Here is a 27,707-nt window from a genome sequence, read left to right as displayed (position 1 = left end):
TTCTGCCCCTTCCTTCCATCCCCACTGGCACCATGCAAGCCCTCTAGACAACCATGGCCTCCTCCTGCCCTGGCCAGCAGCCTCCTGCAGCCACTACTCCACCCTCCGGTCCCCTCTCTAAACAGCTGTGGTCCCTACAAAATGCAGGCGGATCACATCAGCCCCTACTCAAAACCCCGCATTGTTTTTCTTCAGTAGCAGACCCTCTCCTTGATCTACAAGAGGCTGCTTAATTGGTCCTGCTTCCCTTTCCCGCTTAATACCATCCCTCTCTCCCCTCGCTCAACAGAGTGGCCTCTGCTCTAGACCTTGACCCAATCCCTTTCACCCTCCCGTCCCTCTGCCTGGCAGTCTTCCCCAGATCTTAGCAAGCTGTGTCTCCTCCTTCAAGTCACATCTGACCCATCACCTCCCAGAGAGCCCTCCTTGACCACTACGAACACCGGCTCCCTCCAGTGCTGAGTGTGTTCCCTCCATGCTTAGCGCATGTTGTAATTACTTATTCATTCGTTCACTTCTTTTTCATAGACAAGTCATTTCTCCCCCCTTCCAGAAGAGGGAATGAATCCCAAGGGGGCAGGACATTGCTCCTGTCGTCCACCACTGTAGGACCAGCCCCAGCACGGTCAACAACCATGGAACCCTTAAGTGTCTTCCTAGAGTCTGGCATTCCCCTTCCACTACCCTTGTCTGTACAACGCCGGCATGTAGATCCGATGGGCACAGTGGGGATTGCATTTGGGGGGTGGTGCAAACAGGACCCCAGTGGCCATGCTGAGCCCCAGGTCCTGGGTCTGGGCACAGGGCCCAATCCTGGATCTCACCGAGTTCAGGGAGAGTACGGTGCAGACCTTGGGGATTCTCAGCTACGTGTGGCACCCCGAGGACATTTGGAAATGGGTGCAAGCCCCTGTGGGGAGCTCCGGGCATCCAGGAGGTGAGGGGTGACAAACGTCGTGCAACTGCACATTACAGTCCTCCAGATAAACAACTGTCCTCCGTCAATGGCAGTGATGTTTCTGCTGAGTGACGTCCCGCTGCCGGGGCGACTCTGGGACTGGGACCCACCACCCATCCGGTCACAGGGGAGATCAGGAAGACGAATGGCTCGCCGGTTGAGTGAGGGTTTCCACCCCATCAGGCAAGGATCAACGGGGGCAGTGCCGACCTGTGGAGGTCGAGTCCCAAGCCTCAGTTCTGGCCCTGCTACGCTGGAGCTGGGTGACCTTGAGGAAGTCAAGTAAGCTCTCTGGGCTTCAGGTTTCTCTCCCAGGGAATATGGGAGCCAGGACCTGCCTGACACAATATGCCAGTGAATGTCTCTTGCCTTGGAAATCAAGTTGGCATCTATTGTAGTCATTTTGTGGCGGGTTACAGCTTGATTCAGAAGGCGTTGGGAGAGCCAACAGGATCAGTCGCCTCTCACTGGGATGCGCCAGGTCAGAGAGGCGGTTCGTACACTTTGAGGAGTTAGGGGCTGACTCCAGCACGCATTCCCGAAGCTGTCCCTCACCCGGGCAGGGCCGGCTCTTATGGCTCTTCCGGAAAGGGTGCCGCCCTGCCATATGGAGATGGAGGCCGGCAGCACGACCTTGTCACCTTGTCGTGGTGATTAATCGATTAATCGCGCGCCCTTGCTCTGCCACCACAGGGGGCATCCCGTTCATCCTGACCGGCGAGTTCTTCCAGCAGCCCCAGCGGCCGGCTGCTTTCATCATCGCGGGCACCGTCAACTGGCTCTCCAACTTCGCCGTGGGGCTCCTCTTCCCGTTCATTCAGGTATGACCACCGAGGGGCCTCTTGCCCATGGGATGCCCTCTGACTCGGCACCCTGAGGGCTGATCCACAGAGCAGAGGCCGGGTCCGTCACAACTGGGAAACTCACGCTCTTGGCCTAAGGACGGCAGAAGTGCGCCTCGGCTCAAACCCTTAATTCGCTTTCTCCTTCCTGCACCTTCCAGGAGCTGCCCAGGATGCCAAGGGCTGCCTCAGAGGGAGTGGCCTTCCCGTCGCTGAGGGTCTGCAGGGAAGCCTAGGGTAGAATCCCAGACCTGCCTTTGTGCATGTGCTTGTCACGGTGCTAGACGAGGTCTGGGTAACAGTGCCAGTGCACGCTGCAACGTGCCATGCGTCTGGCATCCTCATTGGCATCGTAACCAAGCTGACGGGGTCACCGTCCCGAGGGTGACCGTGACGGACAGGGAAATGCTAACTCGGGAAATGGATACAAGCTCTTTCTGTGTGGGTCAACTCGCTCGTTTATTCAGCACGTATTTATTGAGTCCCTACTCTGTACCAGGCACTGTTTCAGGCGATGGGGATACAGTGGGCACAAAAACTTGTGCTTGTTGGTCCTGGAGCCAGAAAGGGAAGCAGCAGAAACAGATGTGCTATTTTACACATGACAGTGACACCTCGTATTTTAGAGGCGACACCTCAAGGGAGGTGACACCTGGGCAGAGACCTGAGTGAAGTGAAGCAGCCCGGGAATGGAGAGGTCTAGGCAGAGAAACAGCTAGTGCAAGGGTCCTGAGGCAGGGCCATGCTTGGCCTGTGTAGGGAACAGCAAAGAGGCCAGTGTAGCTGGAACCGAGTGAGTAACGATAATGGCAGAGGCAGGAGATGAGATCAGAGAGTTCTCTGGGGGCAGGAGCACAAAAGACGAGGACTTTACAGGTGTTCTGCCCAGAGTCAGGGGCCCGGCTACATGCCAAAGAGGGTCCAGCTCCTCTGCTCTAATGCCTCCAGGGCTCCCTGCTGCCCATGACAGAAGTGATACCATCAGTGAAGGTGAGAATCCATCAGATGTCCCTGAGGAAGAACCACCGTCCATTCTCAGGGACCATTTCAACCCTCACCCCCTCCCCTGGGGTTAATGCTTTGCTTATTAATTGACTAGCACCAAGCCCAGCACATCCCAGAGGCCCTGCTGTCAGCTCGACAGCCCCGGGTCAACAGGCCTGGCCACAGGACCGCATGATGGTTACACCTGCTTCCGTGGTTACAGGTCCCCTGCACACGGCTTCTTCTGTGCCCACTCGTACAGCCCTGAGCTGGGGTTTCGTGTCTTATCCACCTCACTGCCGACAGGCTGAGGCTCAGGGAACAGACGCAGTCAGCCCGAGGTCCTGCAGTCACCACCCAACCTGGCCCCTCTGTCCCGGGGCCTCTTACCACCCCTAAGCTTTCTGTGCCTGGGAAGTAGGCCACTGTCTTCTGAGCAGTTTGGGGTTGGGGCCGGTGAAAGCCCCCCAACCCCAAACACGACCCCTCATTTTCCCGCCACGGTTCGTGAGCGAACAGCACAGAGGCGCTTCTGGAACACCGGTGTTTGCGGAGCACTTGCTGGGTGCCAGGCCCCAGTCAACCCCTGTCAGTGCCGGGAGGTCGTGCCTTCGTGTCTCCCTCGTGCGGACCAGTGGACCGGAGCTCGGGGAGATGCGGCCACTCCCCAAGGTCCTCCCCTGGGAAATGACAGAGCAGGACTTGAGCCCAGTCCCTCGTCCTCGCCTGTGAGACAAGGGGACGAAGGAGCCCTTGGTTATACGGCAGGGGATTCCTTCCTACAAGTGCGTTCGAGCTGGGCCCGAGGAGTTAATTTACGTTTAAATATGCACATGCGCACACGCACACACGTGCACACGCAGGCACGCACCTCAGAGGGGTCTCCAGCTGATCGGATCCATCTGACCTTTATTTCATGTCACTCGTCTGGCGAATCATAACCCGTCCACAGCTTCTTCCAGCAGAGACATAGTGCTGCCTGTCCCTCGAGACGCTGCCGGGGACTCGGTGTGTATGGGCCAGGCTTGTGCCAGGTTCCTGAAGCACCTGCTGGTTCGGCCTACTCAGCTGGGTGACTTTTGTCAGGGAAGGGGTGCAGGAGAGGACAGCGACCACGACAGAGCAGGTCACGTGCGCAGTCACGCCATGGCACGCTAGGTCTCATTGCCCCCACGTGTCGGCCAGGATGGTTTGGGTTTGCTGCAGGAAGAAACGGTGCCCAAGTCTCAGGGGCTTTAAAGCACCCAGGACCGTGTCTCGTTCATGCTAGGTGTTCGTTGGGGGAGCCGGGGGGACTGGAGATCCTGCCCCAGAACTTCCCGACTCAGGCTTCTGCCCTCTGCAGCAACAGCCCCTGCAGGTGACGGGTCTCACACCTGTCCGCTAAGGCCTCGCCTGGCAGTGACACGGGCTGCCACCACGCAAATGCCCTTGAGTGAAAGCCTCAGTCACACGGTTCTCCCCAGGGGAAATGCAAAGTGCCTCGTGTCCAGAGGGGAAGAGCCAGAAATCAGTCCTTCCATAATGACGGCCGTTGCCCACCCTTGGAGGAGGAAAGTCAGACTCAGCAGGCTCAGGACACTTGAAGGTCCTGTACCAATGGGAGGAAGAACATGGTCCCACCCATGGATGTCACCCCCACGTGCCCTTCCTCTGCCCACAGGGCTTTGGTGTGTGTCAAACTCCATTCACCGTAACCCAGTTTTTGATAGCCTTGACCACTAATTTAGGGGATCACGTTCATTCTAACTGGCTCGCTTCCAGCTGGGCGCCCGGGAGCCTGAGAGGTTTCTGGGGCCAGAGCTCATCCTGGGTCACCCTGTGTGATGGACTAGAGCGTCTGAGGGCAAAATAAGCCAGGACTCTCAGTGGTTAGAGGATCCCCTCCTCCTCCGGAGGAGTCCCCGAGCGTGCTGTCACCGTGATTAAAAATGCATCCGTTCACACTACCGGTATGATCTCGTGCGCCACATTTCGCAGAGCAAGTCAGCCCGAGGGCCACTCAGAGCCCAGCCCAGAGCAGGGGCATAAGGCCAGGGCCCAGGTAAGGACTTAGGGCTAAGAAGGATGCCACCCGCCCACAGAGCTGAGCGCCGCCCCCCCCCCCACCCGCAGAAATGACACAAGTCTGCATGTCTGTCTTAGAATATCCAGAGCAGCAGTCTCCTCTCAAACGTGTCAAGGGCACAGGAGTCACAGGAGAGTTGCGGGCACCATTCCTTACCGGCTGAGGTTTCAGGGTTTGGGGCAAGGCAAAAAGGAGTTGGGGAGGGGAGGGCTTCACAGAAAGACGAGTGGCTGGGGAGGACCCAGCAGGCAGGTCTCTGACCCGTTCCCTGAGAGGTGTTGGGCTCAGATCTTGTCATTGCCTTTGGCATTTTGGGGCTAGAGCTGGAGAGATGTGTGGCTCCCACATCAGAGACCACCTGACCTTGACCTTGCCTGGCAATGTCCACAGCCACACAAGGGACATGGGTAGGCGGTCTGGGGGAGCCAAGGAAGAGAGCCATCTCTGCAGCAGCCCGCTGGGTCAGTGCGGCAGGGTCGTGAAAAGCTGACGGGCTATGCGAGCTACCAGGGACTGCGTGAAGGAGGAATTGAGGGGTGACAGGGAAGGAAGGGAGCCCTCAGTGAACACGCCAGGGCCATTACCACATCTCTGCCAGGCAGTCGCCAGACCTTCACTTGGAGCCGTCTGGAAACAGGGCTCTCAGGGTCCCTGGAGGAGAGTGACACCATTATCCCCTTGTACTGGCCAAGATGGCAGGTCCATGGGTGTGTGGACGTCTGTGTCTTTCCAGAACAAGGCGACCAGTGGCTGCAGGCCAGACACTAAGCTGTGTTGTATCGAGACACATGGCACAAGGCCTGGCCGTGACCAAACGATGGCTGAGTGGGAGGTGACATGTGTCACCCGAGGGCACAAGACACACTGGGTGTGTATGAAAGAGTAGGGCCAACGTTCACACCTAACCCTGTCTAGCCCCTCTGGGTCACCCCACCAAAAACCATTTAGATTTCAAAATGCACATGTTCATTCACTCATTCATTCACTCACTCATTCATTCCTCAAACCCTTGCCGAGTACCTACAACAATGCCAAGCGCTGGTGGGGTGTGGGGACACACCGATAAGACCTGCACGGCCGCTGGGGGCTCTAAGCTGGGGTGGCTGTCGGCTGTGGGAGAGGAGGCAGATGTGGACCCGGGGGTGGTCCCACCAGGCAGAGCGGAGCCCGTGCCCACAGAGTGCACAAACTTGCAGCGGCTCTCACGAGGGGGGCGGTCATTCCAACGGCAGGAGTCTGCCCGGGGAGGCGTCTCACAGGAGGGGCATGAGCTCAGCTTTGGAGCGTAAGTGGCAGTTAGATCCGTGGTGGCAGAGGAGAAGGGCCTTCCAGGCAGAGTCCACGGCAGGAGCCGAGGCTCAGAGCCGTGGAAACAAGTCCTGTGTTCTGAGGTACCAAGTGGTCCTAAGGAGCTGAAGCGGGGGGTATCAGGGGATATAGAAGGGGTGTTATTGGAGAAGGGCTGGGCAGGAATGTTTGACCCCGATCACAAGAGACCCTAGATACCAAGTTCAAACTTTGGGGTCCAGATATAAATGAGGACTTGACTCCAGGTTAAATGCTGAGCTGTATGTCTGGCATAAGAACTGTGGACATAGCCTTGCCACACTGCTGCCTCCAGCCTTGATGGATAGACTCCCCTCTTCCTTGGGCAGCGGGGTTGCCTATGCTGGGGGTGGCCACCCATCAGTAACGAGCGTCCCCCTCACCCTGGCATCGGCCGTGGGAACTCCCACTCACCTGCCACAGACCTGGCTCACGTGGTGGGGGTGACAAAAGTGGAGGTGCCTTGTAGTCAAGCCACAAAGAACCCTAAAACCGTGACCCTGTGTCAAGCCCTCGTAACAGCCCATCCCTTAGATCCCCTCCCTCCTCAGGTCTCAGATTTGTGATAGTCCACAGGTTTGCTGTATGACTAACACGAGATACCACACTGCCGTGGGCTGGGTTCCCTGGAAGCAGAAGCGGGGGAGGGGATACTCATGGGATTGTCCCTTCACCCCTCCCACGTGTATAGCTTATGGAGTGCCGTCTCCCGTGGGGAGAGGCTGGCGCTGGGCCACCTCTGTGGTTTGTCCTCGGTCATTCAGCTGTTAACAGGCAGGTTCGGGACACAAGGCAAAGTCTCCTGGTTTCGGCAGGCAGTTTCCAGCCCGGCCCTGGTGCGAATCAGAAGGGAGCTAGGGCTATAAACACAAGTGTGGTGGGTAATAGCCCCCAAAGATACCAGATCCTACTCCCTGGAACCTGTAATGTTATCCTGTATGGAAAAGCTGTCTCCCTAGAAGTGACTGAGTTAAGGATCTTGAGACAGGGAGATGATCCTGGGGTGGGCCCAGCGGCATCTCAGGGGTGCCTTTGAGAAGGAGATTCGACACAGAAGAAGCGAACGAAACGTGACCACAGAGGCAGATTGGAGTGATGTGACCACAAGCAAGGAGCACCAGCGGCTCCCGGAGCTGAGGGAGACGGGGAGCAGATTCTCCCCGAGAGCCTCCAGAGGAAATGATTTCAGCCCAGTGATACTGATTTGGGGCTTCTGGCCTCCAGAACTATGAGAGAACACATTTCTGTTCTTTTAAGCCACCAAACTTTTGGTAATTTGTTGCATCTGGCACAGGAAACTAATCCAGTGGGAAACCACCAAGACTGACAACATAGCCCACACTGATTGAGCGATGACCATGCACCTGGTTCTATTCCAGGCACTTGCACGTCGTAATCCACTCAATCCCACAAGCGCTCCGTGAGGCGAGTGCCATTATGGCCCCATTTCACAGATGAGAAACCACTACACAGAAAGGCTAAGTCACTTAGCCAGGGTGGCCCAGCTCACCAACAGCAGAAGTGGGATCGAAGCAGCTCCCGGGTTGTGCATCCTTAACCACTTCACTGTATAGCGTCCCCGAGAGAGTCATAAATCTTGCCCGGCCTCTCCCATCCAGAGGGCGAGAAGTGCTAAGCCAGCCTTGAACATGATGCCTCCAGGGGCTCTAAATACGGCCCTGTTCATATAAAATTCCTTAAGTGCATTATTTTGTGTAGAATGACTTGGGGAGAAGCCAGTGATTGGGGTGAGCACACCCAGAGAAATCCTGCATCCAGCTCTCCCCGCGTCCAGGTTCTGTGCAGCCTGCAGGGCAGACCTGTCTCATCACCGCGTGGTCCTGGGCTCCCCGCCAGCGAGAGTCCCAGCCAAGGGCTGTGCCTCTTCAGTGCTGACTGAGGCCCAGCCAGTTACGTTATACGTCCTTTGTTGCTGCCCGGGAGGACAGTGATCGTTTTAGGAGTTCTGTTTGTAGCACTCGATAAACATAGATACTGCGGCTGAGGGTTCAGGATTTTTATAATCAGAGGGCCTGGGCTGAAATCCCCACTCTGCTCCCCATAAGCTGTGTGGCCTGTGGCGGATTCCTGGGTTTCTCCAGGCCTCTGTTCCTCATGTGCATATTGAGGGGAATCACATGACCTGCTCACTGGGCCACTGTGAGATTATATCCTGGGATTCTTAGAAGGCATTAGGCTTGATCGGTCACAGCAGGAACAGGCCGTGGCAGAGATGACAGGGGCAGGCTGGCCAATGAGTTTGAGGAGGTGGGCCTTGAGGGGGCCCGAGGGGGCCCGAGGGGGCCCGAGGGGGCTGCAGGCAGCAAGATGGAACCCCAGAAGTGAGGGATGAGGCGTGTATGTGTCTCTTAGGGCCACTGTAACAAATACCACAAGTGGGGGTGAGGAGGCTTAAAGCAAGAGAAGTATCTTCCCTGCAGTTCTGGAAGCCAGAAGTCTAGATCAGTTTCACTGGGCTAATGTGAAGCTGTGGGCAGGGCCACGCTCTATCCGGAGGCCCCTGAGATGCTGCCTTGCCTTTCTCAGCTGCATCCCTTGGCTCCTGGCCCCTTCATCCACCTGCAAAGCCAGCAGGGGAGGATCTTGCTACAGCGGTCCCTTGGGCTTCACCTTCCGTGTCATACCTGCCTCTGCGTCCCTCTTAAAAGGACACTGCGATTGCAGGTGGGGTCCACCTAGATGATCCAGGATCATCTGCCCATCTCAGAATTTTAATCATATCTGCAAATTCCCTTTGGCCATGTAAGACAACGTTCCCAGGTTATCGGGGCCTGGATATCTTTGGGGGCCATTGTGCGGCTGACCGCAGGAAGTGGGGGTGGGTTTGGGAAGCAGAACCTGGTCACTTATCGGGGGCTACCCAGAAGCCAGCCAGGCGTGGTGCTGAGTCCTTGCCTCCTGCCCCCCCCCCCCCCCCTGCTGACTGAGCACAGGATCATCCTGAGATGCCCGGGAGGCAGCATGGGGTGCCAGTTCTGGGGTGGCAGGGCTCCTGGCAGGTTACAAAAGGGCCTGGAAGTGCCCAGGAACAGGAGACAGACTGGACGCTCATATATGGACTCGATCATATACTAGACCCTACTGGACTTGAACAGTCTGTTAGGGAATTTGCACTTGACCATCTAGATGACAGGTGCGCAGCCCTGGAATCACACGAGGTTCACCTGGGGGGAGTTTAAGATAAATGATGATGTGTAGGATCATGGAGGTTCTGAGTCGGTGGGGGAGGGGGCGGCATTATCAGTATTTTCCTATGTGACCCTAATGCGTAGCCCTGCGTGAGAACCCCTCATGTAGGTGCTGAGGAAACAGTGAAGGAGGCTAAGGTAGCAGCCGGATGAGCAGTTGGATTTGTGTTTCGTGAAGACCCTTCTGGCTGTGTGGGGGCTGGACTGGAGGGGGCATATTGTAGGCAGGGAGGCCTGGTGGCTGGGATTTCCTGTCGTCTGCAGGAGAAGCCGTGCTCACACTTGGGCCGGGACGATGGGCAGGGGAGGGATCAGTCAGGAAGAGAGTGGGTCCACTTCCCCGAGGGAGAAGGGGATCACGCACCAGGCAGCACCTGACTGGGCAGCCAGCTAAGCAGGTGACAGGGTAGCTCACACACTCTCGTTTTTCATCCCCGGAAATGGCAGCCAGTGTCAGCCGACTAGCAGCATAGCCTTCCGAGTTGTGCTCATAGCCCGGATGCCTCTGAACTGGTCCCAGAAAGATCTCTACGATCTATTTTTATTTTCTTTTACTCCAATAATTTAAAAAAAATTTTTTTTTAATATACTTTATCGTCAAGTTAGCTAACATACAGTGTATACGGTGTGTTCTTGGCTCCGGGAGTAGATTACCGTGACTCGTCCCTTACATAAAACCCCCAGTGCTCATCCCAACTAGTGCCCTCCTCAATGCCCATCTCCCATTTTCCCCACCGCCCCCCCCCCAGCTCCCCACCCCCATCAACCCTCAGTTTTTTCTCTGTATTTAAAAGTCTCTTATGGTTTGCCTTCCTCTTTGTTTGTAACTCTGTATCTTTTTTCTTGCCCTTCCCCCGTGGTCTTCTGTTAAGTTTCTCAACTTCCACATATGAGTGAGAACATATGATATCTATCTTTCTCTGACTGATTTCACTTGGCATAATACCCTCCAGTTCAGTTCCACCCACATTGTTGCAAGATCTCTACACTTTAAACAAGGCTGTTGGCCTCCTCAGGAGGGGACCATGAAGACTTTATTCAGAGGAGAAGAGCCATGTGACGGCCAGAACTTCTTTCCTCCTAAAGCCTGACCCTTACAGTTCAGTGCAGCTCTTTCCCATTCTTGGTCATCCCAATTAGTGGAAGTCCTGGTCAATCGTCAGTCTGGCCCCGGAAAGGATGTCTGTGGCTGTGTGCAAACCTCACAGTCAGAAATTCAGCACAGCAGAATCTTAAAAATATATCGAGTCCTCCTTTCCTTCCTATTATTCATAGAGAGGGTATTTTGTAGATCAGTAATTTCTAAATATTTTTATTTTACCTGTTGAACCCTTTGGTTAAGCAAGAACTTTCAAACTTAAAAAAATTTAAAAAAGAAGAGAGAGAAGGCAGGGAATAAATAGAGAAGATGTGCAAAATGACTCCAGATGGATTCAAGAGCCAAATGTGGAAAGTAAAACGAAAAATGAAACAGAAGACAGAGTAGGAAGGTATCTGTGAGACCCAGACAGGGAAGGACAAGACCCCTAAAAGCACAAACAGTGCAGAGAAAGGGGACGGATTTGGTGATAACCAAAGGAAGGACGTCAGCCCTGTGAGGAACAGCTCGGTCAGGGGATTGATGGCTGGAATACTAAGGAAGTCCTGCAGGTCAACAGTGAAGGCAGGAGTCCCACTGGGGAGCTAAGTAGAGAATGAGAAAGGACAGTTCGCAGAAGGAGAAACGTGGGTAGTTGTCCAATTATCAAAAATGCGAATCTGGAGAATTACCAAGTGTTGGCAAAGACATCACGGGATGGGCACACGCTCGTGCACCAGTGGAACCAGGTGTTAACCCCAATTTCCACCCCTAATTATGTATCCCAGGGAAAGTTTTGCAAAGGTCCGTAGGGCAGATGCCCAAGAACAGTAACTGTAACGCTGTCCGTGGTGATGAGGAGTTACAAGTAACCTGGACGCCGTCCTCCGGGAAAGCGTCAATACAGGGCTAGCAGAGGCACATGACATTTCCACTGCAGTGAGAAGCAGTGAGCTAGATCTTTATCCGCAGCGTGTACAGACCTAAACCCGGTGCTGAGGGAGCTCAAGTGCAGAGTGAAGGCTGTAGCTAGATACCATTTATGTAAGTTACATAAATTTACGTAAACACATATATAACAACGCTACGAATTGCACAAAGATAAAGAGAGATTAGAGATAGATTGATAGAGGGGCACCTGGGTGGCTCAGTCGGTTAAGCATCCGATTTCAGCTCAGGTCATGATCTTGCGGTCCGTGACTTCAAGCCCCACGTTGGGCTCTGTGCTGGCAGCTAAGAATCTGGAGCCTGCTTCGGGTTCCATGTCTCCCTCTCTCTCTGCCTCCCCCCTGCTCGCACTCTGTCTCTCTCACTCTCAAAAATGAATAACTGTTGAAAAAAAATTTTTAAAGAGGGATAGATTGATAGCTCGATAGACAATAGACATACAGACTGATGGAAAGATAGAGGATGGGGGTAGAGAAGGACAGGTGAGCTCAAGGACATTTATCAAACACTCACACAGGAGTTTGTCCAGAGGTGGGAGAAGGGCACAGCAGGACAGAGGAATGAGAGCAGCACTGAGGCTAAGAAGGGAAGAAACAAATACAAACGAGAGGACCATTGCACAGACCAGCAGCAAGGGTAGGTCAGGAGAGTAGTGTGTGAACTCAGCCTGTTCCTGGGGGCGGAGTGGAGCTGGAAGGGGCGACAGAAGGAAAAGGAGGGGATCACTAGTAATTAAGCTGACACACAGTAATTATAACTCACCACCAGGCAAGGGAGGGCAGCAGAGAGGCTGAGGACGTATCAGCCCCTCGCCTTGCCCCTTGGGGCACTGTAGCAACACATCAAATTAATGAATTATTCCCATAGTATCAACATTTCACTGGGCATCTTGCTGCTTTTTCTGTGCCAAGCACCAGACCAGATGGTTTACGTACATTTTCTCAGGATTCCTAACACAGCCCTTATAGGGTTCATTCACTCAGCCAGTGTTTGAGGGCCACTGAGTGAGTCCCTCTAAGAGGGCAGAACACAAGGGCTAGTTCTCTGTTGGGGACAGTCACTGACAGAGTTGTTCATCTTCCTTTTCCTCTTCCTCCCCTTCTTTTCCTTCTGTTTATTCCTCCTCCTCCCCCTTCCCCCTTCCTTCCCTTCTCCTCCTCCTCCTTCCTTGTTTCCTGTAAAGTTATGAGGGGATTCTAATTATAAATGATTCAGGCTCACTGTAGAAACTGTAAAGCGGTGAAACCAGGCATGTTAATGGGTTAATGACACTGTTTCCTTCCTTTCTTCCAAATATATGTAATTTTTCATATTTATAAAAATTGGAACCAATTTTTTGTTCTTTTGCTTTTCTCAAATGCCATGATATTATGAGCATTTCCTTATGCCCGTGGGTATTTTTAATGCTCTTTATGCTCCGGAAGCAGAGCTCCTGCCAGCCAGGGTGTCTCCAGGGTCTCTAGGTTTGGGGTACCATTCAGGAAACGTGCAAGGTGTGAGCATTGACTCAAGGTGAACGGCCTTTGTGGTCACCCTGATGGAGACCCTGGCCAGGTGACCACATTTAGATTCTGTGAAAGGTGGGCCCCCTGACCCGGGACAGGGAAGGCCAGGAGGACAGGAGCTTGCCAGGGCAGAGGCTGGGCCCTGGGACTGCTGTTGGCCATGATGACTACACTAGACAAATGCAGGACTTACACGTTCAGGTTCGCACCCCCCACCACCCTAACCCTCCCATGTGGGTCCTTCTCCGCTGCGGACTCCACAAACGACCAGTTCTGTCCCACCACCCTTCCGGAAACCATCGCAGCCACAGGAATATCTGTCTTGGTCTGCCTGGCTGCCACAACCAGACAGGGTCAGGGGCTTAAACAACAGACAGTTCTGGAAGCTGGAAGTCCAAGGTAAGGTCTTGGCAATGTTGATGGCATCTGAGGCCTCTCTCCTTGGTGTGTGGATGGCCATCTTGTCTTCGTGTCTTCACGTGGCCGTCCCTCTGTGTGTGTGTCTGTGTTCCAGTCTCCTCTTCTAAGGACACCCGGCACATTGAGTCAGGGCCCACCATCCAACTTCACTATAGCTTGATCCCCTCTTTAAAGACCCTATCTCCACAAACTGCCACATTCTGAGGTGCGGGGGGTTAGGACTTATATGAATCCTGGCGGTAGACACAGTGCAGCTCATACCAGCCCCAAGTGTGGTTTTTCAAGACATCTTGAGTTTTGCATGTTTTCCAAAACATGTCAGTGGTAAATATATCCCAGCTGCCGAGCAGGAACCTGCAAGGAGCTACCCCAGAAAGCAAATATCAGAGCCAGCACGGCCTCAGACAGCGACGTGGCCCAAAACTTCACTGCCACGCGCATTAAGCAGGGGGGCCCTGGGCTAGGTCCTTGACTGCTCCAAGCCTCAGTTTCCCCATCTCTAAAATGGGAAATCCCTCACTCTCATTCACCAACGGAGCACAGAGCCTGTGGAGGTTCAGAGCAGGCACTGGGGGCCGCCGGGGCTGGGATCACTGGCCCGCCCTGACCTCCCCGTCTACGAATGGACCCCGTGGGTCACAGGAGGGCTGAGTGAGCTCACACAAGGGAAGTGCCCACAGTACCTGGCCAGAGGTGATGTCACCTCCTTTGGCTGGGATGAGGACTCGTGAGCTACGGTTGTGGGACAGCTGCTGCTGGGGCCCCGCCCACACCCACTCACCCTGACCTTCTCCTCCACAAACAACTCTGAGAATCCTGTCGTCATCCCACCCCCACCCCCCGCGTGGGGCTCACTCTCAGCCTGTGGGAGGAGCAGGCAGACGGTTGGGGCGGCCCACAGCCAGTGAGGGTGTGGGTGAATACACAGCTTCCCCCTCCTTGTCTGTGTGGGGGCGACTCTGCTGTGTGCTCCGCGTCTCCCAGAGGCCCCAAGAAGCACTGAGTTCCAGCTGGACACGTCCCCTCCTATCTCGGGTTCCAGAGCGGCCATCACCAAGTACCACAGACTTAGCAGTTTGTGACAATAGAAATTTATTCTCGCGCGGTTCCAGAAGCTAGAAGCACACAGTCAGGAGGCGAGGAGGGCTGGTTCCTCCTGAAAGCTGTGAGGGAAGGGCGTGTCCCATGCCTTCTCCGAGCTACTGGAGGTTTTCAGTGCTCCTTGGCTTGTAGCTGCATTAATTACCCCAGTCTCTGCCTCCCTGGGCACGGGGCCTTCCTCCTTCGTGTATGTCTCCAGGCCTCTTTCTGTGAGGACACCAGTGATCGGATTGCAGGCCCACCGTGGTCTCGTATGACCTCGCCTTAACTTGATTACCTCTGCAAAGACAGTTTCCAAACAGCACCACATTCATGGGCCCCGGGGTGAGGATTTCACCATACCTTTTGGGGGACACAATCCAACCCACAACAGGACCGTCCCCATAAGTCTCACCTCCCGGAGAACCACTTGGTTCCGAGCAGCCCGAGATACTTGGTCACATACCCCCAGCTCAATCCCTCCCCTACCCGTGCCCCCTGGGTCACTTGCACTGACACCCCAGAGTCAGGCTCTGTGTCTGGGGGCTCCCGGCCCGAGGCAGACGTCAGGACCATCTCCAGTACAGACCAGCCTGGTGAGTGGTGGCTACCGTAGCTGTCTGTCGTTCCTATTGCCCTGATTTGCCTGGCACTACCTTAGATATAAATGAGACACTGGGAAGACTGTACGGACTTTGAGGTCAGACGGCCTGATCTTGAATCCCGACTGTGACTTGAATCCTGACCATGCCCGTCAGCAGTTAGGTGAAGCCCATGCCGGTCAAATCTGTCCAACTTTGATTGCCGTCATTTTTATGTCCATGCAATGAAAGAACTGCCCCAGTTTTGCAGCAGGGCTCCCGAAACAAGCAGAGGTGAAGTCAGGTCTTGAGCACAGTGTCTGCCCGTGGACAGTCAGGACCAGTTGCCATCGTGGTCATTATTAGTACCATAAAGGTTGCTTCCTGCCGTGTGGTCCTAGGGTCACTTGAGAAGAGGAGAAAAGAAAGACAGAGCAATTCATGGTGAGCGCTGGAGGCTTACACTGCCCCAAACTCGCTGAGCCGTCCAGGATGGCTTGTTGCCTTCTTCCCTCTTCCCCCTTCTCTGCCACCCACCCCACCCCTTCCTGCAGAGTGTTCTAGTTATGGGCAGATGGCATGGGCTGCCTTGACCCGTGGGGGCATTAGTTTCACTCTCTGTTTCCATGTCCTTAGCCAAAGGCTGCCTTTTCCTTGGGCCTCTGCTACGGTCAGCATCGGTGTGTCCCTTGGGCCGTTGGTTATAAAAGCCTGCGGACCAAGCAGCCTCTGCCGTCGGCACCAGCATTTTCTGGTTTGGAAAAGATTGCCTGCAATTGTACACCTGCTTGACTCCACAGGCGTTATAAAATTTCGTTTGAGTTCAGTAAAATCTGGAAGCGGGAAAATGGTTCTTTTCAACTTGAAAATTATCGGGTCATATCCCAAATGCCTATTCAGCGTGAGGAGGAAGCTGATGCGGACCCAGGATCGTGGGATCTGAAAGCAAATAAAGCTGCCCCCTCGCCTCTCTGGAGGCTCCAGCTGGTATCCTTGGGTCTAGAGGGAGGAGGAGACAACCTTTCACTTGTTCCTTCTCCAGTGGCACCGACATTGGGGCACAATCCTGCCCTAACATTTCAGAGAGAATAGACATGATCCTTGTGGGACCAGGTGTAGGTTTGGGCTTCATGGAAGGGGGTAAAGTGGGGCCTAACTGGGCTGACCAGTGCAGGGACCTTTCAAGCTGAGGTTGAGGGAGTCAGTGGGGGTGAGGGTGGTGGGGAGCAGGAAGAGGCTGGCAGAGGCCCTGCGCAGGCCCAGAGCAGGCAGCTGAGGGATGTAGGGCATCACAGGTAGTTGTAAGGGAGGGGAGGGGGGTGGAGGCCGGATCTGCCCAGGTACTGAGGGCGTGATAGGGATTTGGGGTTTTTCCAAAGGACTCTAGGAAGCCATTGCATGGTTTTAAGACAGAACTATTTTGTGACTTTAAATTTTTTTTTAATGTTTATTAATTTTTGAGAGAGAGAGAGAGAGAGACAGAGTGTGAGCAGGGGAGGGGCAGAGAAAGAGGGAGACACAGAATCCAAAGCAGGCTCCAGGCTCTGGACTGTCAGCACAGAGCCCGACATGGGGTTCAAACCCACCAACTGTGAGATCGTGAACCTGAGCCGAAGTCAGATGCTCAACCGACTGAGCCACCCAGGCGCCCCTCATTTTGTGACTTTAAAAGAACTCTTTGGCTGCCTGGTGGCCCGGGACAGGGGCAGGAAAAATGGAGGGTACAGTGACAGACACCAGAACGGTGGTTGACTCTATGTGTTGGGGACGGCAGGGAGGTGGCTGGGAGACAGGAGGCACTGACTAGCAAATGGCACAAAGAACTTTCTGGAGTGGTGGAAATGTTCTGCATCTTGACGTAGGTGTTAGTTACACAGGAGAGTACTTTTATCCAGACTTGTGGAACTCTACACTTCAGATCTGCGCAAGTTACTTTATGTGAATTCTCTCTGGATAAAAAAAAAAAGTGTGTATTTTTACAAAAAAGAAAAAGGATGTTTCAGGGTAAAGTCATCAGGACTTAGTAGCAGAGACAGGCAGAGAGCGGGGAAGCAGTCAGAGGTGAGTCTGGTGTCCATCTTGGCCCAGGGAATATAGCAGCGTGTGTCTGAGAACCAGTGGGGAAGGGCGGGCTTGCCAGGGAGGGAAGGGCAAGCCGGGGGCGTCCACAGGGTCCTTAAATGTGTTTTCCGGCTGGGCACATGGAGCTGAGATGCCGTCAGGCAGCAACTCCAACAAGACCCGAAGGGTACATATGACAGCGGCTTGGGAGCTACCACGCACGGCAGAGGCGTAAGATGTCACTAAGATCCCTGCTGCCTTCCGGCCTCCCCTGGAGACATCCTAACGCTCCAACCGTGGAGCAGCCTTGACTTGTTAAGCTCTCCGCAGAGCTGGAGGTACAGGTGGAAGGCACTTGACTCCCCATCGGTTCTTAAGTGACAGCCCAGCACTGACTCTCCCGGGAGCTTGGTATGAATCACCTGTGAGCCAGCATCCCACGGGTCGCGGTGGACACTGAGCGGAAGGATTCTATTTTGGTCCCTTCGTGACAGTCTAACCTGGACCACCTTTGTCCCTTCATGCTTGTCCGTGAAAGTGCTCAGATTTCATTCCTTTATCCACTCAGTCAACATACTCTTATTAAGCCTGGGGGGCTCAGTCGGGTTAAGCATCTAACTCTGGATTTCAGCTCAGGTCCTGATCTCACGGTTCGTGAGGTCGAGCCCCACCTGGGGTTCTGCGCTGACAGCAGGGAGCCTGCTTGGGATCCTCTGTCCTCTCTCTGCCCCTGCCCTGCGCATGCTCTCTGTCTCTCTCAAAATAAATAAATAAACGTTAAAAAAAATACTGGAGTTAAAAAGAAAACCCTCCAAGTTCCATAGGGAAAACTCAGATCATCTGAAAAGAAATGACAATCAGGGGACATCCTCCTCCTCCTGAGCAAGATTCCACTACCGTTGGGCAAGGAACACTGTCTTCAAATGCTTGAGAGGAAACTACTTTGAAATCAGAAGTCTGTACCTTCCCGTATGAGAGAGGGGAAAAGGCGTTTTCAGACACGAGAGGCTCAGACAGCTTACCACGCGCATCGGCCAGCTGTGGCTTAGGAAGCTGGTCCTGGAGGGACGGGGTGTGCCTGGCCACCAGGAGCCAGTTTGCAAGGCGGTTAAGGCTGCAGACTCGCAGCCTCAGGCCAACCAAACGGGAGGCCTTGGGCAAGACGCTTCATTCCCTGCGTGCAGAGGTCTCGGCTCAAGGTCTCGCCCCAGAATCCTCAACAAACGAAGCTCAGTTCTGATGCCAGTATTAATATCAGCAGCATCCCTCGGCTGCAGGCAGGGGCCAGCTCATGTCCCCAGCAGGAGCCAGTGGTCCTGCTGACACGGCTGTTGCAAAGACTGACTAGTCATTTAAAATATCCTTTCTTCTTGGAGCACCTGGGTGGCTCAGTCAGTTGAGCGTCCGACTCTTGATTTCAGCTCAGGTCATGATCCCAGGGCCACGGATCGAGCCCCGTCGCTCAGCACGGAACCTGCTTGAGCTTCTCTCTCTCTCTTTCCCTCTGCCCCTCCCCCACATATGCGTGTCCTCTCTCTCAAACACAAAAATTGTTTCAATAAATAAAAATCCTTTCTTCTTGACTTACCATTCCCAGGAGCAATGAAAATATTTGAATTTGTACAAGCTTCAATTAAACGGGCTTCATCTCAAAGCAGAGACCTAGGTTTTCTAATTATTCCCAGTCGTAAAACGATAGGATGTCAGGGCCAGTGGTATTTTGGTCAGCTCGGGCCGCCGTCGCAAAATACCACAGACCCGGGCACTTAGACGACAGAAACCCATTTTGTCACCGTTCTGGAGCCTGCAAGCACAAGGCCCAGGTGCCAGCTGATCTGGTCTTGTTACCGACCTCAGGTTCTTTGACTCTCGTGGGTAGAAAGGGGCAGGGATGGTGTGAGTATTGCAAGTTCACACCCGGGCTGAGGGAGGCAGCCTTAGGAGGAGGGACACCAGGCTGCGTCCCAGACAACGGCCGGGGAAGGTGTTGAGGGGCCGAGGCGGGAAAGGGGTGCCTTCTGAGCACGTACAAGCACGTAGGAGCCAGGACGCACAGGTGCAGCTGACACAACACACCTTATTTTCATGTTAAATCTCCACCCCAGGCGTGATTTTGAGCATCACGATGAGGGGAAAGGCGACGAAGGCCAGGGCCCGGGCCCACGTGGCTCCGACTGGTCTGGTCCGGTCTGGTCCTTGCAGGAGCAACCCCATTGTAAATTGGGCCCTGGAGCTTGTTTCCAGCTTCTGGCTTCCAGCCTCCTGATGGCACACAGCCCCGTCAAGGTGGGCTAGCAAAATGGGTTTTCTGAGGGGCCCGAGGTCCTCTTGCAGTGTGCCTGTTCTGTAGAAGTGCCTCAGAAAAGAGAACTACAAAGGGGCAGGCAGATATTTAAAGAGCTTTCATTTTGAAAGAGATGGGAATTGTAGGATTAGGGCCCAGGGCAATGTCATCCAAAGATCTGCTTTCCCAGGTGGGCACCTCGGGACCTCTGTCTGTCTCAGTTTGTGGTGAGGGCTCCCTTCCTGCCTCACAGACGGCTGCCTTCTCCCTGTGGCCTCCCATGGTTTTTCCTCTGTGTGCTCATGGAGGGAAAGAGAGCTCTCTTTCTCCCCCTTCTTCTAAGGCCACTCATCCTGTGGGATTAGGACCCCACCCTTATGACCTCATTTCACCTTAATGACCTCCCAAAAGTCCCATCTCCAAATATAGTCACATTGAGGGTTAGGGATTCAACATACGAATTTGGGGGCCACATAAGTCAAGTCCACAGCAACAGGGAAACTTACGAGACAGATTGATTTCTCTGATTGAAATCTGATTGACAGATCGATTGATTTGTTCACTCCATAAATTATCCACTGAGCACCTACCATTGCCCACACACTGGCCTGAGTACTGGGCCACAGCGATGAGCAAAACCAGACGTTTTTGCTCACGGAGCTGCTACCTCATGGAGCGGACAGCCCAGCAGCAGACAGTCATTCATCAAGCAGCCACACTACTAACCATGCGGTTACCATCGACGTCCAGGGAAGGAGGACAGAACCAGGAGAGATGATAATACAGGGTCCTGGCCTGGGGCAGGGCACGTGCTTGGAGAAGGAGAGAGACAGGAGCTGAGGAGGTGGACAGTGTAGGGAAGAGGGGTTAGCAAGTGCAGGGACCCCGAGTCAGCAGAAGAAGGGTGGGAGACGGGAGTGTCAAAGCCCGTGCGGAAGAGGCACAGAGAGGAGACCTCGTGACCCCAGGGCGAGCCAAGGAAGTGGGTCCCACGAGCGATGGGAGGCAGCTGCAAGGTTATAAGCAGGGTGCTGGCATGACCAAGATACATTTTTGCAAGACTCCCTGGGCTGCATTGCAGGGAAGAGATGGGGAAGAAGCCACATGGATGGGGGACGTGGGTGAAGAAGGCGAGAGGCAATTGTCCCTTGGGCGTGGCCGGGTTTGACGAAGTCCTGCCCACCACAGGGTTTATTGTTCCGTAAGGAAATTCTACTGGAGCACAGCCACGCACGTCCATTTATGGATCTTCATCTGTGGCTGCCTTCCCACAAGAGCAGAGTCTGGTGGTCCCATATGGCCCCAGGTGCCCCCTAGGCTGGACTTCAGGAGTGGGGACGCCAGGGGAGGCGACACCGGGGACCTGTTTGAGGAAGAAATCCAGCTGGGACTCAGTGCATGGGTCCCGCATGACAGCTGAGGGGACAGAGCTGTCACGGGTGACTTTCAGGTCAGGCACCCTCATTTAAGGTGTGTAAATATGAACTTAAAATAACTTTCAGCAAGTGTGACATGTTGCTTTCATGATGACTAGTTTCTATATGCCTAGTTTTCAAAAAAGAAAACAGAAGACTGGCATTTCTTCATGGGTCCCGGGGTTTGAAGCTGATGTGTTCATGGCTCATATGAGAATGTCTCCTGCAGATGCTTCTTAAGGCACCATTTGCCTATAGAGTCTATGTCACAGGCCTGGTATGCCATCCAGGAATATTGATATAGGGATGGGGAGCCATAAAAATCCGTTGAGAGGGGCACCTGCGCGGTTCAGTCGGTTGAGCGTCCCACTTCAACTCAGGTCATGATCTCATGGTTCGTGGATTCGAGCCCCGTGTCGGGCTCTGTGCTGACAGCTCAGCGCCTGGCGCCTGCTTCGGATTCTGAGTCTCCCTCTCTCTCTGCCCCTCCACAGCTTGTGCTCTGTCTCTCTCTCAGAAATAAACACTTAAAAAAATATTTAAAAAATCTGTTGAGAGATGGTTTCACAGCCAGATTTGTGATTGTCTCCTTGATGTTCCTTGTCTCTCCTTCCCACAGAAAAGTCTGGACACCTACTGTTTCCTGGTTTTTGCTGCGATCTGCCTCACAGGTGCTATCTATTTCTATTTTGTCCTGCCTGAGACAAAAAACAGAACCCATGCAGAAATCAGCCAGGCATTTGCCAAAAGGAACAAGGCCTACCCTCCGGAGGAGAACACAGACTCATCTGTGAGCGACAATAAGGTGGCCAGAAGGCCCGAGCAAGACTCCGCCTCCACGCTGGACAATTATGTCAAAAATGGGATTGTCTAAACGGATAGTCTCACCATTTCAGGAAACCAGAGGTTTCCCTACGCGGTTAATATTATTAAGTATTTAAAAATAAACCTTTGCTAATCTAACGTCACGACCATTTGGGTTTCATTCATAGCTTATCTCCAAACTCTCTGGAAGGTGGACCCCTCATTTTCCTTATGAATCAATGGCCTGTCCTCTTCATGACTTAGCCCATGGTTTCGACATGAAATTGGGGAAATAGCATCTGAAGGCTTTCTCACCGGAAAACCATATAGTCTGACCAGAGATGGCAGTGGGCCGAAAAGCACAGACCAAGGTCCTGGTGCCAGATGAGCCATAAGCAGCCTTGAGCTGCCCTCAACCCGGATCCTGAAACCCCAAGGGACCCTTGGCTTTGGTCCTAGATGAAGGTTTCCAGACTTCAGTGGAAAGACTTACGTCCTAACAAGTGCCTGGTTACCAGTCTTTGGCTTGGCCTTGTGGGTCTCTGGCTCAAGAAGCTGATACGAACCCACCATCATCCAGGCTGTGTCCCACAGGGCTCAAGACTTCCATCCATGAGACTGTCTTCACCTCAGAGCATCAGACGTGTCTCAGAAGACATAAAGAGGTTCGAAACGTGGGAGAAGTAACTTTCCAGTAGCTGGGGCAGTGACTGCGGATTGAGTTCTGCTCAACTGAAAAAACAATATTAAGAACGATTCTGAAGTGAAACCAAGGCTTGGTGGAAAGACAGGGCAGAAGACCAGTGTAAGTGTGAGGGCAAATTCTCCTTTCCTCTGCCCCTTTGTGTTCTATTCAGGCCCTCAACAGATTGGCTGAGGCCCACCCACATCGGGGAGAGCAGTCTGCTTTACACAGTCCACCAATTCAAATGCTAATCTTGTCTGGAGGTACCCTCGCAGGCATGTCCAAAATAATGTTTAACCAAATATCTGAAGCCCCCCAAGACCCAGTCAAGTTGACACATTAAATTAATCACAGACGGTGAGTTCAGCATTACGCGAAGTGCTCAAGAGAAGGTTGGGTGATTGCTTGTCTTGACTGCTGTTGTGGAAATCTAAGTGTCACTTTTGGGAGGAGTGCTTCGGAGCAGATATGCCTGAGGACTCTTCCAGCCCTATGTGCTAGGGCTGTTTGGGTTGGATCAGTTTGCAGCCTGCTGTGAAAATGCCGGCCCTGTGGATTGCGTGCAGGCTGAAACAAGTTCAGAATGCCCATATATATATGAAAGTGCACGCGAATTAGCACGTGTGTGCTTGAATTTAGTATGTCACAGTAGGAGTGGGCCAGAGAGGAAGGGCTCTGGACATGGCAATGCCCCTGAGACCCTTTCAGCCACAATCCCTCAGGCTTTCCTGACCATTCCTGGCAAGGCCAGCCTTCGCCAAAACCTGAGTTCTGAATTGCCTTTCCTGCCGAATACTCTTCTATCACTGGGCTTCTCCTTTGGTTGGCTTCCAACGCAGTGCACCATACTACCCAGCTTTGGTTTGGCTGAAAGATTTGGACGGTGGGTGTCGATATGGAGAGAAAGTGATATGTGGGTGCAAAAAAGTGCCTGAGAACATAAGAACATAAAAGCCAAATAAAGTGCAAAAAGATATCTCAGCTGTGGAGTGTCGTCTTTCATTTGTAGACCTGAGTATTTAGCTTCTAGAGAGGAGGTACCTAGCCTGGTCTGGGCACTAGGAAGGCATCGAGGACACACCAGTGAGCAGGAGAATATACTGCCCTTACCCGCATTTGCTCATGCCTACCACAGAAGATTGAAAATCAAAGAAGCATTAATGGCCAAGTGTCCCCTCAGGACCCGGAGGAGGGGGGACACAGGGATACAGGAACAGGACACAGGACCACCTAATCAGGGGTCAGTGGGAAGTGAGAATCAGGAAAGCCCTTCCCAAATAAATGACAGCAATGAGATGGGAAAACCGCACAACCATCAGGCAACAGGCCAGGAACTCTCCTACATGTTCCCACATTGGAAAAGTCAGCAGAAAAACACCAAGTAAATGTTTGAAAAAAAAAACCACTAAGACCCCATAACCTCACACGCTTTAGGTTCCCTACCATGATCACGTTAATTTTCATACATCTCCGTCCATTTCTGGCCTATTACCTACACCGTTATAGTCACAGAATACATAAAACACAATGTACAAACTCTCTTGTCTCTTATCTCCTATTTTTTCCACTTGATATTAAATCAAACACAGCATGTCCATTCCCAAGCCTTTTGATCATACTCTAACATCCATTGCAGTGACCTCCTCATGTACGGAGTTGTTCTTCCGATGCCAAAAATAATGGGAAGTGGTGAGTCAGACAGACAGACATTCCCATGAGCCTTGCTGCACAGGCTCTTTGCTTTCTGAGAGGTTCTAACCACTTATGGCACCCTCCCCCCACCCATATCCAATCATGGATATGGATTCCCTAAAGGAATCGCTGCTCAAAATTAACAGACCCCTTGCCCCAGCTTCTGCCCAAGGATTAGGGATTAGGTCCCAGTCTTACTGTTTTACTTTATCCTTCCATTTCCAAGCCACGATGGCTGACCTCTCCTCTTCTCAGATTCACTGAAAGAAAAGTCACTCTTCCAGCCTCTGGGTCTGGCTACGATGAAATAAGCACACTCTGTTTCTCTCACTGATTATAACCAAGACCTCTGGGCAGAACACGTAGCACAAATACCGGAAAGATAAATGATAGCAGGCAAATTGAGGAAAGCCATCAGAACTCACAGGACGACCTCTATGGAGGTGAGTTTTCTGCATTTTTTTTCCCTCCTGTATCTCCTGACTTGCACTCCAGGAGAGACCAGTGCCCAGAGCCACACAGCAGGGCCAATGGAAAAAGCCTCAAGAGAAAAAAACCCTCCCTGTCTGGCCAGAGGAACAGTAGGGGTGACCCTCTGGGGAATGTAGGGGGCGCCCTGAGGCAAGTTCCAGTTGAGAAGGAAAGCCAGCAAAAGCAGATAAAAAAGGACCCGCCAGATGTCCGAGGCCGGATACTCCCCTTGCCTGCTTTTGGCCTCTATAATCTTGCTTGCGTCTTGCACCAGCCAACTTCCCGCAAAGCACAACTGGTGGTGCCCCCTGTGCAGCCAATAGAATGTTGCCAAGTACCTGGAAGCTAGCCAGGCATAAAAGAAGGCCAGCACCAGGACTCCGGGCTTGGCCTTTGGAGGTGACTCTGCTGGGCTGGTGCCGATGTGACATAAACAGTCTTTTCTGATTCCCCGAGTGTGTGTCTCTTGTCCCTTCCTGGGTGCCGAGTATTTGCTGTAACACAGTCATGAAGCTGAACACCCAGGGCAGTGGCAGCAGTGATGGCCACAGAGAATGGGAGCCGCATCTAAAATCTAAGAGAAATCCTTCTGTCCGATGACAGGAACTGGCAAGATGGGCCACTGCGGATTGGGGAAGGTAAGGGAATGCTGTAATTTTTTTTTCTCATTTTTTCTATCAATGTTTTGCCCCAGATGAAAACCCAGTTGTGAATGTGTGACACAATGGGGAGGCTAAAACCTTGGATTTGTAGCCAAATCACCAGGAGAAGTGACAACAGGAAATCACAGTGAGGATACAGCTAAACACTGGGACACCCAAAATCTGTATTGCTGGGCCCACGCCTGAGCTCTGCATGCATGAAACTTTCTGGAAGCAATGTAGCAGAAATTTAGGGACTGAAGTGTAAGACTTCAGTGGCTCCCGGGTAACAGACTCGAGGTGGGCCCAAATTACACTGAAAAGCCTTTGAAAACCAACCAGAAACCAGAAACATGGTCCACAGAATGTGGGTCAGAACTTGCCATCTGCACATAACCAGACTAATTGCTTAAAAAAAAAAATGTTCAAAAGTTTTAATAGGACATAGACCCTCATATGATAGTATTCAAAGTGTCCAAAACACAGTTCAAAGTTCTGTGAAAACCAGGAAAGCCTCAATAACTCTCAAGGGAAAGAGCAATCAACATAGGCCAACCTCAGAGGACCTAGATGTTAATAACTACGGTAAAGTATTACAGTCATGCTCCATGGAGTATGGGAATACACTCTGGAAATGAATGGAAAGATAGACATTCTCAGCAAAGCAATCAAAACCATTTCTAAAAATCAAACCTTTAGAACTGAACGATGCAGTAACTGAAAATTAAACCTCACCTGACATCATCAGTGACAGAATGGAGATGGCAGAGGAAAGGATCAGTGAACATACTGACAAATCACAGGAAGTACCTGATCTGAACAATTGAGAGACAGAGTGAAAGAATGAACATTGGCAAGAACATGGAGCATAGGGCGCTCCATACATCACTAGTGGGAATGAAATGCGGGACAGCCACTCTGGAGGGGAGATTAAATATCCTCCCTGATACTGACTGAAGCTGTATTCAAGAAAATACCTTAGGCATGTTTCCTGATACTGAACCTCCGAGCTGAACATACATACACACCAAGGCCTACAGGCTTTTCACTGCCCGTCCCCCCACCACACACACACTCATACCTCCCCCACCACATACACATGGGGCCAGGGCATTCACACACGCAGGAATGGGGAGTGTGTAGGTCGTGTGGCAGATCAATTCCTGAGGCGGAGAGAAAACAGTGATGCTGATAAGGATTCCCTCCTTGACGAAACTTCAGTCAGGCTCCTCTGAGCCTCTTCATTTTTTTTTTTAAGTTTATTTATTTATTTTGAGAGGGGGGGATGCACAGAGAGAGAGAGAGAATCCCAAGCAGGCTCAGTGCTGTCAGCCCAGAGCCCTACATGGGGCTCAATCCCATAAACCATGAGATCATGACCTGAGCCAAAATCAAGTCAGACTCTCAACTGACTGAGCCTCCCAGGCGCCCCTGAGCCTCTCCTTGACTAAGTCTTGTCCTTGGCCTGCTGACCCCAGTTTTAGCAAGAGTCCTGCTAAGCCAGTTTAGGGAGAATACCCCAACCTCTGACATGCAATCAGGCTCCTCTTTCCCTGACCCTTGACGCCTAACCAGAGGCCCTTAGCAGATTCCATCCATAGACCCCTCACCCTGCCTGTTGGCTACAAGTCCCCAGCTGCGCCCTCTTGCACGGGAGCAAATCTTTCTCTGCTGTTCAGTAGCATCAACCCCTATTGCAATCGTCTTGAGTAACATTTTCCTTGCCTGCTTAACTCCATCTGGTGCCATCGTTCTCTGACAAAATGCTCACAGCTTTAAACCCATATACTTAACCCAGTCAGAAAACTCTAGCCAGGGAATATCAGATTCTCCACCTCCTCAATCAAAGAAAACCAGTCGTCCTCCCTTCAGGGAAGAGTGAGTATAAAACGATGAAGGCAGAGAAGAAGTTTCTATTTAAGGGACTCGAGGAGAAAGATTCTAATTCTCATCCCCAACTGGTCCTACAGTTCAGGAAACTTTGTAAGTAATACAGCATTGAAAGACTGCCATTCACACTGAGTTTCTGCCCAAGGAGTCATTGGTCAGTCCAACAATGCGATGCAATTGCCCAGCCAATCACCAGCAAGCAAGGACAGAAAGGCAAAGTCTGTGATTGGCCAGGCTTGGCTTCCTGCAGCAGCGATTGGCTGCTTTGCTCATTGCTCTGGAGGGAGTCACCCAGTGGGCTCTAGTTCAGGGAGCTGGGATTACCCAGAAGCACAGGATCTAGTGGGGGGAAAAAAAAACTCCCTGCTTTTTATTGTCTAATGCGACTGAGAGGTGTTTGCACTGAGAGCTAGGGAGGTTTCCTAATAACAAGGGTTCACTGGTCGAGAAAGAGGACACAGGGTAGGCACTCCATCCTAAACATTAGCAGTCACAATCCTGAAATGATTACTTATCAGCCGGTGCTTATCTTTAAAATAGGAATAACTGTTCCAGGAGAGCAGGGGCCATGTCTTCTGGACTCCAGCTAACATAGTTCTGGGCACATAGTAGGTACACAATAAATATTGGTTGAATGAATGGGTAGTGTGGTAGGGAGAAAAATGGCCCCCAAAGATGTCAAAGGCCTGATCCCCAAAACCTGTGAATATGTTGCCTTAGGTGGCAAAAGAGACGTTGCTGCTGTGATTAAGTTAAGGATCTTGA

The 27,707-nt window shown here is 52.6% G+C and overlaps 1 protein-coding gene across 4 annotated transcripts in view; it reads left to right on the top strand.

The window, feature by feature from the left end:
* SLC2A9 (solute carrier family 2 member 9) overlaps positions 1–23,229 on the top strand; it is a 254,275-nt gene extending 231,046 nt beyond the window's left edge. For all 4 annotated transcript variants that reach the window (XM_060655438.3, XM_060655440.3, XM_060655439.3 and 1 more), the window contains 2 exons: positions 1,652–1,779; positions 21,379–23,229. In XM_060655438.3, the coding sequence (XP_060511421.2) occupies positions 1,652–1,779; positions 21,379–21,633 (383 nt within the window). In that variant the 3' untranslated portion in view covers positions 21,634–23,229. The remainder of the gene's footprint in view (positions 1–1,651; positions 1,780–21,378) is intronic.
* The last annotated feature ends 4,478 nt before the right edge of the window (positions 23,230–27,707 follow it).

This window comes from Panthera onca, chromosome B1 (genome assembly GCF_046562875.1).
Source record: "Panthera onca isolate mPanOnc1 chromosome B1, mPanOnc1 haplotype 2, whole genome shotgun sequence".
Lineage (NCBI taxonomy): Eukaryota > Metazoa > Chordata > Mammalia > Carnivora > Felidae > Panthera > Panthera onca.
The sequence above is the reverse complement of the archived record's forward strand: the minus strand, read 5'-3'. Positions and strand labels throughout refer to the sequence as shown.